The 13,613-nt window shown below is 32.0% G+C and overlaps 2 protein-coding genes across 5 annotated transcripts; both read right to left on the bottom strand.

Annotated features, from left to right (window-relative positions):
• On the bottom strand, nucleotides 1–2,209 carry LOC131617623 (uncharacterized). The gene is made up of 5 exons (XM_058888883.1): nucleotides 1,966–2,209; nucleotides 1,769–1,864; nucleotides 1,555–1,656; nucleotides 1,017–1,212; nucleotides 1–492 (listed from the first exon to the last, which is right to left on the bottom strand). Exons 1-5 carry the CDS (start codon nucleotides 1,993–1,995, stop codon nucleotides 125–127), a joined length of 792 nt encoding a protein of 263 aa, XP_058744866.1. The 5' UTR covers nucleotides 1,996–2,209; the 3' UTR covers nucleotides 1–124.
• Nucleotides 2,210–7,829: 5,620 nt separating this feature from the next.
• Nucleotides 7,830–13,363, bottom strand: LOC131620998 (auxin transporter-like protein 1). 4 transcript variants are annotated; one of them, XM_058892198.1, is made up of 9 exons: nucleotides 12,840–13,363; nucleotides 12,533–12,714; nucleotides 12,121–12,306; nucleotides 11,679–11,791; nucleotides 11,393–11,576; nucleotides 11,191–11,288; nucleotides 9,583–9,790; nucleotides 9,214–9,471; nucleotides 7,830–8,222 (listed from the first exon to the last, which is right to left on the bottom strand). In XM_058892198.1, the coding sequence occupies exons 2-9, from the start codon at nucleotides 12,707–12,709 to the stop codon at nucleotides 8,001–8,003; spliced, it is 1,446 nt and encodes a 481-aa protein (XP_058748181.1). In that variant the 5' UTR covers nucleotides 12,710–12,714; nucleotides 12,840–13,363; the 3' UTR covers nucleotides 7,830–8,000. The 4 variants fall into 4 exon arrangements, with proteins under 4 accessions (XP_058748181.1, XP_058748183.1, XP_058748182.1 ...); XM_058892200.1 differs by having other exon boundaries at nucleotides 12,533–12,699; XM_058892199.1 differs by having other exon boundaries at nucleotides 13,058–13,363.
• Between the last annotated feature and the right edge of the window lie 250 nt (nucleotides 13,364–13,613).

Genomic DNA, 13,613 nt, shown 5'->3' with positions numbered 1-13,613 from the left:
TTCAATATTCATCTTTAAAGTCTCATGAACAAAAATAGCTTCCTGTCACCAATATACCATAACTTACATACAAAAACAAAACCAAACAAGGCCTAAGAGATTCATCAACCAACAAATTTAACATTTACATATTATCATCTGGTTTTTCATCCCATCTACTCTTGCGCCTTTGTATCTGAGGACCTTCCATCTTACCAATCATTTTCTCTATATGTTTTGGTAATGATGGAGGAGGAAAGTATAAAAGGTCCACATTATCATCACTACCAATCCATCCATGACAGCGTCTACGTCTATTGCATGGAAGCTTGTCACTTGTTTTTGAGGATTCAATCATAGAATTCTTCATAATAGTGGTTTCAACATTGTTAGCAGATGTTTCATGATTGCTTTCTTTTACATTGTTCATTGGCTTTGGATCATTTTTAGATTTTACACTAATGTCTTGTTGATTTCCACCTCTCTTAGTTGGCACATCAGTATCCTTATTATCTGCAAACATTACTACAAAAGCATTAACAAAATAATAGTATTTAGAGTAAGGTTTTGACTTAACTTAACATTGCTCTTTAGGAAAATTTAACATCTTTTTCACAATGCAAATATATTTTTTGGAGTTAGAAAATCATGCATCTGACGTAGTCATACCATTTTAATTGTGTGACTAAGATTGACCAGTTCACATTCTAACTTTGATAAATCATGTCCAACACACGAAGTTGAAACATGAGTAGTCTTATCTTAATTCAAAACAAAGTTGAAACATGAATAGTCTTGTCTTAATTCAACAACTCATATCGGCTATGCATGATTGTATCGAGTAAATTCATATCCAAAATACTTGACAAAAAACTTTTCAAACTAGGTTTAGGTTTCACTCGGCCGGACCTAAACTTAACCGGGGGCAAACTTTGATTTAGGAACTTATGTTTAGCAAGCTTGTATTTTCTTAGCAGTGAAGAGTAATGCAAACAAAATCAAATGAAAGGAACTAAAGAAGGTTAGAATCAAATTACCAGCTTCTTTTTCTCGAATGATAGTTAGAGCAGAATCATGATGATAATCATTTGTTTGAGATGTAGAGTTCAAATCATCACTAGCACACAATAAGGAGTCATGATCTACAAGACGAGAAGAGCCAACTTCAATCATTCCAATTGTGAGAGTAGCAGCTGATGATGTCTCACCAACATCATTCCTTCTTTTATCACCCTGCAAACAACCCTCTCTTTTTTTGTTATTAGTTCTAAATCATAAAAAGTACCATTTGTATAAATAACAATCTATGTTGACTCAGACACTCAGCGTCAAGCCAGAAAGCACAGACATAAACACCAGACACGACAAACATTGTTACGTATACATAAACAACAAACACTAGTAAAAATTTCCCTTATGAGTGTTGAATGCTAGCAATCTTTTAGTAGTGTGAGTAGTGTCATGTTAGCAGATAGCTGAAATACAGAATCTCAAAAACAAAATCATTACACAATAGTATATTGCAATGAAACTATCAAAATTTCCAAGAAATAAACACATTAGCAAAATGTTTACCTTGTCATCAACACAAATTAGTTGATTGCTAAGTAAAGTTTCAATTAACAGCTTATAAGAACCCTCTTCAATAAAGGGCCATCCTTGAGTTCCTTCATAAACCTAAAAAACAATGAAAAATCAAAACTTTATATAAGAGTAATCAAACCAATGAAAAAATCAAAACTTTTTAATAAGTATTTCAAGAAAAAAAGAAAAAAAAAAAAGAACCAACATGAAGAAGCTCCTCAACCGTTTTCTGAACATGTTTTTTCCTAAATCCAAGCTGTCGCATTGCATCCAAAGCAGCATCCATTCTCGTATTACCAGTCTTATTTTTTCAGACAAAAACACAAAACAACATTAAAAAAAAAGGTAAAATGCCATGAAAACTAAGAAACACATAAAGGTGAAAGGGAAAAAGTTGAAGACCTTTTTGAGTGGTCTTCCTCTTGGCGCCATTGTTGTTGTTTTTTTCTTTCACAAAAGGATTTGAAAAATGAAAAACAGAGAGAAAGAAATGATTTTTTTGAAATTTAAATGATGTTGATGATGATTATGGTGAGATTGAAAGAATGAAATAAATTAAAATAAAAATAAAAATTGCTATTTTTATTTTCGCTGAATGTTGCTATTTTTGTGACGTTTTTCTTAGTCTGAAAGAGTGATTTTGGTCTGAAAACGTTACAAATAAGGAAGAAGAACGTACGGATACGGAGCTGGTAAACGACAAGTCATGTAAATAAGTTACTAGTACTATTTAATTGTCATTTTTATATCTAATCTTTGTTAACCACTTCTTTGGATGACAATTAGTATGAGAAGTGGAGTTTTGAATGGTTGATACATCATGCTAGAATCCTTATTATCCGTTACATCATATTATCATTTTATTTTATATAATATATAAGTCAGGATCCATATCAGATATGAGATTAAATCTCAACCGTTAATTGTATTTTATTAAACGATTTTATAAATAGTCTATTTTTTAAGAGAAAATATATGTTATTTATATTTTTTTATTTGATATGACTATTTGATTAATTTTGTAACGGTTGAGATTTGGTGTCAATCATTTTGACTTATATCTGGTGTTAACGGATCTTGCCTCATATATATGTATATATATACATTGTCCGTCAACAAATCACCATCATGTATTATCTCAAGTTATACTGATACTTGTAAATTAGTTGTGTGACATGACTGAATGATGAATATTTATTAAATGATAATAAATTTTACACTATCAATGCACAACATTTAATCTCTTTGATTATATATAAATTATTTATATTTTAAAATTTTTAGAATATTTTAATATTATTATGTGCAATTTAACCTTTTTTTTAATCAACTTAATCATTTACTATATCAATATCAAACTCAATAACATTACATCTAAGAATTTATTATTCGTATCTTTCAATAACATAAACACTGCAAAATGATAATTGTTCTACCAATTGTTAGTTGGTCAAATGGTAATTAACGCTAGGCTTGGTAGAGAGAACCATGATTCGATTCCCCACAACTACAATAAAAAAGAGACTAGAACCACTTGAAGTTCTTCTTCTCCTCTATTCAATCAATATCAAAAACTAAAAAACAAGTCCACTGAAAACTTCTAATAAAATTCTTTCTCTCTTTTGTAGAAGAACACTAAAATCTCACCACATATATTTTGACGAAAAAATCATTCAAATTTACATAGTTATTTTTCTTCTCTTCATCTAATTCCTTAAAACCAACATCAAAAATTATTTTACTTTTGAGAAAGATTTATATCTAAAATTTTGTTATTTGATGTTTGTAGATCCAACTTTTTAGATCTAGATTTTTCTAAAGTTGAGCTAATTGATTTGATTACTACTTTGACACAGTCAGAATCATGAAAGATTAGCAAGTGCTAAGCCTATAACAAAAACAAAAATTTGTAAGCGACAAATTTTTAGATAAAATTTTGAAATCCAAAAAAAAAAAAAATACTTGAATTTTATTATGATCAAATATAACCTTAGAGATCACACCCAAATGTGTTTAAATACATAAAAAGAAATCTCGATAGGCTTTTAATTCAAAAACAAAAATAAAACAAAAATTCAAAAACAAAAATAAAATAGAAAATTGCATAAAATATTAAAATATTGTATTTGGGCCTGGAACAAACTCGAATGACTTAATACTAGTCATTCTTTTGTCAGACGTCCAACCTGTACAATTCCTGTCGAACCTTTCTAACACATAACTCTTTCTTCAATACATGCAACATGTCTTCCTACATCACTCTCCCCACCTCTATAGAACAAGACCTCAAGTTCTCTTCTTGATAAAGAGCCACATCTGTTGGATAATCATGAACATCAACAACATTGAAAATATTTGATATATTCATGGAATATGGGAAACCTACCACATAAGCATTATCAGTGGTCTTTCGAGTCACTTTGAATGGATCATATTTGCGTGGTTGCAGCTTGTTATAGGTACCAACTAAGAAACTCTCCTTACGCATAAATATCATCACATCGTCTCCCACATTGAAAACTTTAACCTTCATGTGATTATCTCGCATAAGAGACAAATCATGTGAAAGTTCATTTGCGATTAACTCCTTAAAATCCACTAGGATCTCAAGCACTTCTTCTAGAATTATTGTTTCCTCGTTTACATCACTCATCAGCCATTTGATCACCACTGGACAGAAAAATTCAGTTTCTTCAAAACCCTCATCAAGCTCTTTTTCACTTTGCGTCATCACCTAAAAACTAGACTTCTTTCCTCCTTGATTCTTATCAAAATGCAATAGAGGAACCATAGCAATTTTATGTGTTTCTCATGTAAACATTATCACGTTATCCCGCCCTCAATAAGCGATATCATTATCAAACTGTCAAGGCATACCAAGTAAAATATGACAAACATCCATATCAAAAACATCACAAAATACCTCTTCTTTGTAATATTTTCGATGGAGATAGGAACTCTACATGATAGTGTTACTCAAACTTTGGAGTCATTGCTTACCCAACCGAAGGTGTATGGCTTCTCATTAAGTTTTGTGGACAACTTCAAATAATCTCCCAATCTTCGTGACACTAGATTCTTCATGTTGTCACTATCCACAGTCAGATTACACACCTTATTCTTGGTAGAACAATGTGTTTTAAACAAATTCTTGCGTTGCCCTTCATCTTTGGATGCTAGTAAAATTTTCTACAGTAAAAATTTTACCCTTTCATTATATTCTTCATCTGCAAACTCAACCCCTATATATTCATTGTTCTCAACTCCGTGCCCTTCTTTTCCTCTTTATCATCCATTTCTTCCGCAACTGCAACGACTCTCCTTATTGGAGAAACATTTGATATGCGACCTTTTCCATTACAATAATAACATGTGCCTCTTTTAGGTTTAGCATTAATGTTATTCTTCCTCTAGGTTGGTGTTTTACCCTGGTGCACACCGCTACAGCTGCTAGTCCCCTTTTTCTCAAGGTTGTAATCCCTGGTTGTTGCATTATTTTCCTTGTTTCCTACTGATTCAAAGTTATTATGGGGCGAATACCTAAAAGATGAGAAATTTCTAGGGGATTTCTCTATCAATTTTCCTTCAAAGCTAGACTGGATGCCTCAGCTACGGTCCATACAATTTGCAAACCTAATATTCTCCTACAAAGATACCTTTAGTCCACTGATGTATCAAGCTACCTTCTAGCTCTCTAATACTCTTATTTCATTACGCTCAGAGAAATGCGAGGAACTCAATTGTGTATTCTATTACAGTTCTCTTTCCCTAAACACAATTAATATACATCTTATAAAGAATCTACTCTAAATCCTCAAGGTGTATTGACGAACTGCCTAAGTTTGGGTGCTTAAACCATTTCATGGTAGGACCAGGGATGTACATTCATCCTCTTGAATATTTATCTAAAGAAGAGAAATATTAGAATAATAAGCTTACCAATTTCTAGGAAGGCCTTGAATTTTTTGACGGTGTTGGACCCTTCGGTGTTGTGTTTGGGAAGAAGAATAAATGATATATTGAGACTCGTCTGCTGGTTGTGGTGGTCACTAGAGATAAGAGGCATAACATCTTTGGTAGGAATGAGATCTTTTCATCTTTGTTTAATCATTATGTATTGAGTGCTCTTATCAAATTTCCTTTGCATCACTTTATAGATAAGACATGATGCCTCAAAACAATGCACCTGATGAGAAATACTCAGGATAAATAAACCCTCACTATTTGGTGTCGTGGTTGCGCAGAACTCAAATGAGGCTCCTCCGAGAGGAGGTCTTTCAAATCTCACATCTTCATCTCTTTCTCAGTCGGAGTAACGTGAAGTATGAGGTTCTCCCAGTCCATATATGATAAAGCCCTAATATAAGGGTCTTTTATTGGGCGGTGGTTGAGAACGTTACTAAGTCATTGTTGAGAGTAATTGGTGAAGATTCACAAAGAATAGGTGCCAATGGTGATTCTTTTAATTAGAGTGAGATAGGCTATAAGATACCTCAAGATGAGGGGCCATATTAGAGAAGGTAAGGCCACAAAGGAAAGTCCATTACCAACCTCAGAAAACATGTCTTATTCGTTTCTTGTCTATCCTGGTCCCATAACGGCTAAAGAGCACCCATCCTCTATTTTTAAAGAAGACCGTGCATACTTCGAAAGTAAGACCGAAGCGATTCATACAAGAAAAAATAGTAGAAATGTTCTATCAGATGCGCAAGGTTGCTAGTATATTGTCTTTTGAAGCTACATGGAAGGGAGAGGTTTTGACTCCTCGGTGTCTTTGAAAGGAAAATTAAAGGCTAGAAGAGCGTCTTGGTGCGCTTGTTATTGAGAAGGATGAGCTTCTTCTTGAATGGATCATGATTTTCTACAATCGGCAAATTAATGGAGTCATGCAATCACATATTTTTATTTATTTGATTTAGATCTAACGGTCTAGATTTAATAACAATATTTTTTACTATACAGTAAATATTCAATATGCATTATTTTAAACCATTAGATCAAAATCAGACTGTTACTGATGTCCTAATTGTGTGACTATATGAAATATTAGCTCATAGAATCTTATTTCTTCACGAACTAGTGGGTCGATTAATCTCTTGAGTGAAATAAGTTTGTGCATCTGGGCACCCCTCTTTATTAGTTGAGAAGATGGTTATATTGCCTCTATTAATAAAGGATATGGTTCAGAAGGCTTTGTTTAACACATAAACTGATTCAACCAAACTAAACAAGGCTTTAGATTCTTCTCATAATATGATACAGGAGATGGAGAAATCCTCGAGTGAAGTCCGAGGTACGGTTAGAAAAGGTTCGTCTGGCCAAAGAGTATGAAAAAATCCTAGAGTTTAGGTACTCCATTATTCATATGGCTCTCAAGAATGCCTTGAAGAAAGTGGAATTCTTTTAGACTGGAACGAAAATCTCTAAGGAGAAAATTCATCCTGAGGCGGAAATACAGAAGAGTGGTAATTATAGGTGAGAAACTGGCCTCGTAGGTTGTGCACCATATATCTTTTGAATTGTTTTCCTCTAGTACTGTCTTTGTTAGAATATATCTAACGATTGAATCGTGATTCATGTTCTCTCTTATTTGTATGGTATTTTTTATTTTCTGGCTTCCATGTTTCCTTTAAAAGTTTTAGGCACAAGGTCGAAATTATAGGTCTCTGTAGTTGTTACAAGGTTGTGCTTGGAATCTTTATTATATATCTTTGGAGAATGTACTTGGTAAGGGTCTGCTCTTCTTCACTTATTGCACTCTAGAATGGCTAACTACCAAGAGGGGGTGATCCTAGATCATCATTTTTATGTTTTCCTCTCCATCAATCTAAGTCCACTTTAGGATTCCATATTTCTAAACAAACCTCTAGACTTGAGGATAAGATAGAATTAAAGGGCTCATGAGTGATTAGTAACAGGTAAGATTCGAGGAATGGAGATAAAGGTGAAAGGTATACAAACACCTAACTCAAATAAGCCTCTACAAAACTCTCAATTATTGTCCATAAAAATAGGAACATTATTTTTTGTTTCTCTCACATTATTTCTTCAAGTTGGTTTCAACATGAAAAAAGATCCTAACCCGAAACGTCATATCTTTCATGCTTTGGTATCATTAATCTTCACCAACACAGATATCTAGTCTAATAATACTAGATATGTTAAGGGAATAAAATCAAATGATTCTATCTATGTAATTGAAAAGGCATACATCTTAACTTGGTATCAATCACTACATGCCAATTACCAAACACCAATCCTATATATGTTGGCTATAATCAAGTTTATAATTATCTAAAATGATAATGAAAACATTTCCTCAATAAGAGGACAAAAGCATTACCAATAATGTATCTTTATAGATATGAAAAATAAAAGGAGAGGGAAAATATGAGTGAAACAAAGAAGATAGAATAGTTTTATTCATGTGACATTTTTCAGTGATGCATAGTGTGGTTTGTTGAAGGTGCTAGTTTTGGTGGACATTGGTAGCATTTAGCAAATAGTCCAAATGTGTCAACTTGTTTGATGAAGTTTGTCATACTAGCCCAACCTCCAAATCCAAAGCCTACAATAGTAACCCATATCACCACAAATGTATTGATCACATACATTAATGTCCAACTTGGCATAAATGAGGGTAATTTCTCTGCAGCATTCTGAAAAGAAAGAAAAAAAGATTAAAAAAAAAATAGTAACAAGTAAATTAAGAACAAACTTTCGAGAAGATAAATTGTATTCAGACATGTAATTTACGATATTGATATTTCCCCGTCCGTCACTTAAAACAGTAGTAGAGTTGTTCACAATTCGATTCAGAAAAAAACCGAACAAGTATTATAAATTGATAATGACCTAATAGGGCTGTTCATAGTTCGATTAAGTAAAAAAAAACGAATAAGTGCTGTAAGTTGGTCATGTCCTTGCATATTTAAAAAAATGAGGGGGCATGTGATTTAAATAGTATTAATGGTACTATAAGACTATAGCATATAACTAAATGAAAAAGAGATGGCACCAACCTTATAAAATTTTAATATGAATGATTAATAGAATTGGTGGGACTAGAACCTATATTACCTATGACATGGGAAGTCACTTCCAAGTTAAATCATGAAGCTAGAATCATATTCTCAAAGCAAAAGTACACTATTGTAGCATTCTTCATTGAAAGTTTTCTTCTAAAGTTTTTAGGTTTTTCCTAGGGTAGGACAAGAAAAAATAGTGCCTAATTTAATTTTGTTGTACACTTTGTACTACTACATGTGGTTACCAGCTGTACATAGAATTTATGGCAGCATAATAGTAACCATGTTGACTATGAATCTATTTGGACAAAATTTTCAAAACACAATTATTGAAATGTAAAATTGATATGATCCTACAATGATAATGAACCTTCAAACTAACAAATTATTCTCATAACCTCATGTAAAATTATTTTATGAAGTCATATAAATCTTTGGTTTAATCGTGACAAATTTTGAATTATGAGCGATAACATGATTTCCGTGTCCTTTAAGACGGCTCTGATGATTGAACCTTATGAATAGAATTCCACTACTTATATTGGAATTATATTGGAAGAGACATGTATTGAGTATATCATATGAAAAAAAGATAAAGATGTGAAGAGATAAGAGCCTTTACCTGTCTTGCAGAAGCAGACCTATAAGTGAGCATATGAGCAGTGGCAGGAATGACATAGACAGTGAAACTAACCAAGAGAGCCCCAACAGCTGAGTTAATAGGACCAAAGAAAGGGAAAATGATAGCCAAAAACCATATTGGTATCACCACAGGTAACCTTGCAAGTGCCCTTAAAAATATGCTCTTTGTTTCATGCATTCCTATCACTTTCTCCCACACAAAGTACAGTGGTGTACAAGCAAATCCAAAGGTAATAAACTGCCATTCACATACAAACAAAACCACATCATCATCAGTCTCTAAAAAAAATTATTTATTTAGTATATTACTATCATTTTAATCGGTCCTAGGACCAGATACCGAACTTACCTGGTGAATGAGCATCAAGATAACACCGGCATCACGCCATCCGTTACGAGGAAGAAGAGAGAAAGCATTGGAATGATCCAAAAGTTGGTCACCAAAAGCCCAATAAACAGCAACGGAAGATGGTAGGGTAAGCGTAAACACATAAATTGTTGCATAGAAATAGATAGATTTGAACTTTTGAGGTTTCCACATTGCATGCATGATTTCTCTGAAAAAATAATAACATTAGTCATATGTTCCACGTTATTTTTATAAGCGATTAATGTGTCAATTGTTATATTAGTATTTTCTCATTCACCAGAAATCAATCAATGATTTTTCAACTAATGATGACTCTGCACACCTATTAACCGAACTGATATTTGAGGATTCACGTGATCCATGTTAGTTTCATATTGAATAAACAAAATGACACAAACATATATGCTCTGCTTTTTTAAAAAACAAATTCCTTCTATTTTTACTATTATGCCTCAAATAATTGTTCATGTCATATGTTGAAATGTGTTGGAAAGGTTTTCTAGCTAATTTTGTACCCTTTTGTTTTCTAGTGAAAATGCAATGTATTATCCCAAGTGGTTAAAATATTATACTAAAGTTATATACAAGCTGTCCAATAAAGAAATTTCCTTACATGGCAAAGAATAATTCATTTTTAGTACTATGTACTTATCTTATAAAATCCATGGCCCCATGCATCAAGCATGGACGTGTCCAATTTCCTCTTAGATGATACATAAATCTAAAGAGCAAGTGCATATATAAAAAATAAAGTGAAGAACGTCACATTGTGATCTCTTAAGAAAACATAAACTTGACTTTTAAAAAATTAAAGCAATTTTTAATTTCAAAAATAAATAAATTTGACCATCGGCTAGCGAACAGACATGAAATTTTTTTTTTTTAATTTATCTGTTTTTAGGTCAGATATCAAATTTTGAAACAAAAATTAGAGATACAAAAAAAGGTTAGATAAACAAATATGTCATGATTTATTTATTTTTAGAAAAATTAAACAATATAGGCTCACTCTATTAATATATTATTAATTGTTCAAATATTTTAAGAATATATATAAATATAAATAAATGTTATTGTCAAAAATTAAATTATAAATCAATTATTCACACTCATTTATTTCAAATAACACGTTGAAATCCATTATTCACCAATCTTAAAATATTAAAAGCTATGTATATTATAGTACAAAATGTCACTAACTAATAAAGGGGTAATCTTAATTCACATGGTGAGGTAACATGTCTGATTAGGGGAAGGCATAATCTTAATTCAAACCTTAACATTAAAAAATATTAAAGGGTATGAAATATTTTATTGCTAAAGTCAGAGAATAACTGTGAACCAAGATATAGTGTAGTGCATAGTGGGTGCTCAAAAAAAGTGCCAGATTTTACTGTTTTGTCTCACATAACAAGTCCTCATTAGAATTGATGCAAAAGCTGCAACTATAGTATAAAATTATTTATCATTATTATTCTTGTTATAAACTTCTCTAACTAATTTTGAATGTTTCATTGAAATGAGACAATAAAGAAAAGCATGATGATTAGTTAGGAAAATAAATTAATAAAAGATTTGGTGGATTACACTGTAACGGCATGTCCGCCGAAAGTATAGAGTATGTTTGTCGCTCCAGTGAAATACCAAACCATTTTCTTTGGACCCGAGTGAACCACATTTTCAACCTGCAAAAAAAACCGGGTTTAAAAGTTTTTATTTTTTAAGATTTAATTGATGATTTGATATTAAAAAAAAAAAATGTTTTTGGTTTTATTTTACTATAACTTACCTGGCCATGAGCAATGGCTGCAACAGTCATATACCAAGCTGTGTATGTGGTCATACCAAGTCCAAGAAAAGACCAAATTCTATAGTTATGAAATGAAGGTATGAAGACTGTTGTTGCACAACATGCTCCAAATATGTAAGTCCAAGTTCTCTTGTCCAAGTGATCATTTATGTAGTATATGTTACTGCAAAAATCAAAACCATGTTATTTAAGTCCACAAATGTTTGTATACTTCAATTATCTAAGATTAATGAATGTTAGTATAAAAAAAATGAAAAATTCAAACCTTGCACAAGCTATGAGCTGGATAACAGATCCAAAGAGAAGGAAAGTGCAGTTGAAAGCCAATCCAATTGCTTTCCAATAAGGTCCAAGTAGTCCCTCCAACACTTCAAACCACTAAACAAAATCAAATTAAACCATCAATAATATCCTTCTATAAACATTTTAACCTAAAGTTCTTTAAAATAAATTTAAGACCCTAACGACAAATATTTTGGCGTCTTTGCAACTATAATTACAACCGCAATCACTATAACTAACCACAATTTTGTTTGTAAAATGGATAATTACGACAAATATTTTGATGTCAATACAACTGCAATTACAACCGCACCAACTATATGTAACCAAAAATTTAGTTCGTAACTGCAATTAAAATTTTAAAAAAACTCTAAAATTTAAAAGAAAAAAAAGTTTTAAATTTTATATGAGGGTGTGAGTGTGACCTGAATGACATGATTTTTGAAGTTGACATTCTCTTTCTCTTTCCTGCTTCTGTACTCAATATACAGAATGCTAATCAAATAAGCAGTCCAACTACCAAGCAATCCATAGAAGATTTGGAATATGATCCCAGAAATCATTCCCAACTGAGAGAATGAGTATGGCAGGGTCAACAGAACTTGAGCAACCTGCACAATAAATAAAAATAGTCTCGTTAAACCAGCGCAGTTCTCAGTCGATTGTTCAAGGATCAGGGGTGCAGAGACGCAGGTTCGAACTCTTAAACAGATAAAAAAAAAATTAAAATAAATAAAAAAGAATCAAATTCTCTTACAAAAAAAAGGGTCACATCACAGTCAAAGAATCTAAGTTCCAATGATGAGACTGAAAAAAAAAAATCTAAAAAATCAGTACCTGATTTGAAGCACAGCTAAACCAAGCATCATAAACAGAACCACCATGCCAGAGAAAATTCTTCAAACCAGAAGTTGAACTTCCACTTTTTGCTTCTTCTCTTTCTTCATTCATCGCCTCATTTGTTTCATTCAGGCTTGACATCATTATCTCTTCTCCTTGTTTCTCTGATAACATTGTTTCTGAGATTATAAAGATCTTCAAAATCAAACTTAAAAAGAAACAATTTTGACATAACAAAAAAGTTAAAGACGAGATTTTGTTACCAACCCATGAAGTAAAAACATAAAGGGTCATCAAAACTCACCTGATATTCTTCAAGTTTGTAGTGGAATTCGAAAAGGCTTTTCAACTAGATTTATAGCACAAAAACAGAGAAAAAACAGAGTTTTTTTTTGTTTTTGTTTTTTTAATAAGGTGTGTATGTGTTTGTGATGTGAGAGAAACTTTCTTGTAACTGATACCAAACACAACACGTAACACTTCACAATGGAGGCAAAAAAGAAAGAAGGTAAACAAAGGAACCTTATTGGGCAATTGTTGCGGTAAAAAAGTTGAACTTCACTCTCTCTAGGTTGAGTTGTTCACCAATAGAGAGATGAAAAACCAGTCTTAAATATGGTTTGTTAAGGTAACTGAATCAGAGTCATAAATGTGGGTTCTGTGGAGAGAATTGGCAGAGAAAAACAGTTTTCAAAGCATGAGATATGATGGAGAAAAGCTCAACATGCAAGAAATAGTTTATGGTTTTATAGAGAATAATTTAAGAGGTGTAAATAAAAGGTTCAATTTAGAGGATTGAGATCTACCCAAAAAAAAAAAAAAAAGTAGTACTAATATATAGTACTACTTGAGATGAGAGAGAGAGGGATATTTTAGTTGAAGAAGGTTGAAAAAACTAGAGGTTAATTGGAAAAATGGGAAGAAGTTGAAACTATGTGTTTGGATTTATGGGTGAGAGTTTATAGAGATGTTTGGTTGTAAAAAGGCTATTGAAAATGTTTGTGTTTAGTCACTATATTGTGTATTTGAAGGTTAGTATAGTATATTGTATATGAGTAGAGTAATAATGTTTATAAAT

This window comes from Vicia villosa, linkage group LG7 (assembly GCF_029867415.1).
Source record: "Vicia villosa cultivar HV-30 ecotype Madison, WI linkage group LG7, Vvil1.0, whole genome shotgun sequence".
Classification (NCBI taxonomy): Eukaryota; Viridiplantae; Streptophyta; class Magnoliopsida; order Fabales; family Fabaceae; genus Vicia; species Vicia villosa.
The sequence above is the reverse complement of the archived record's forward strand: the minus strand, read 5'-3'. Positions and strand labels throughout refer to the sequence as shown.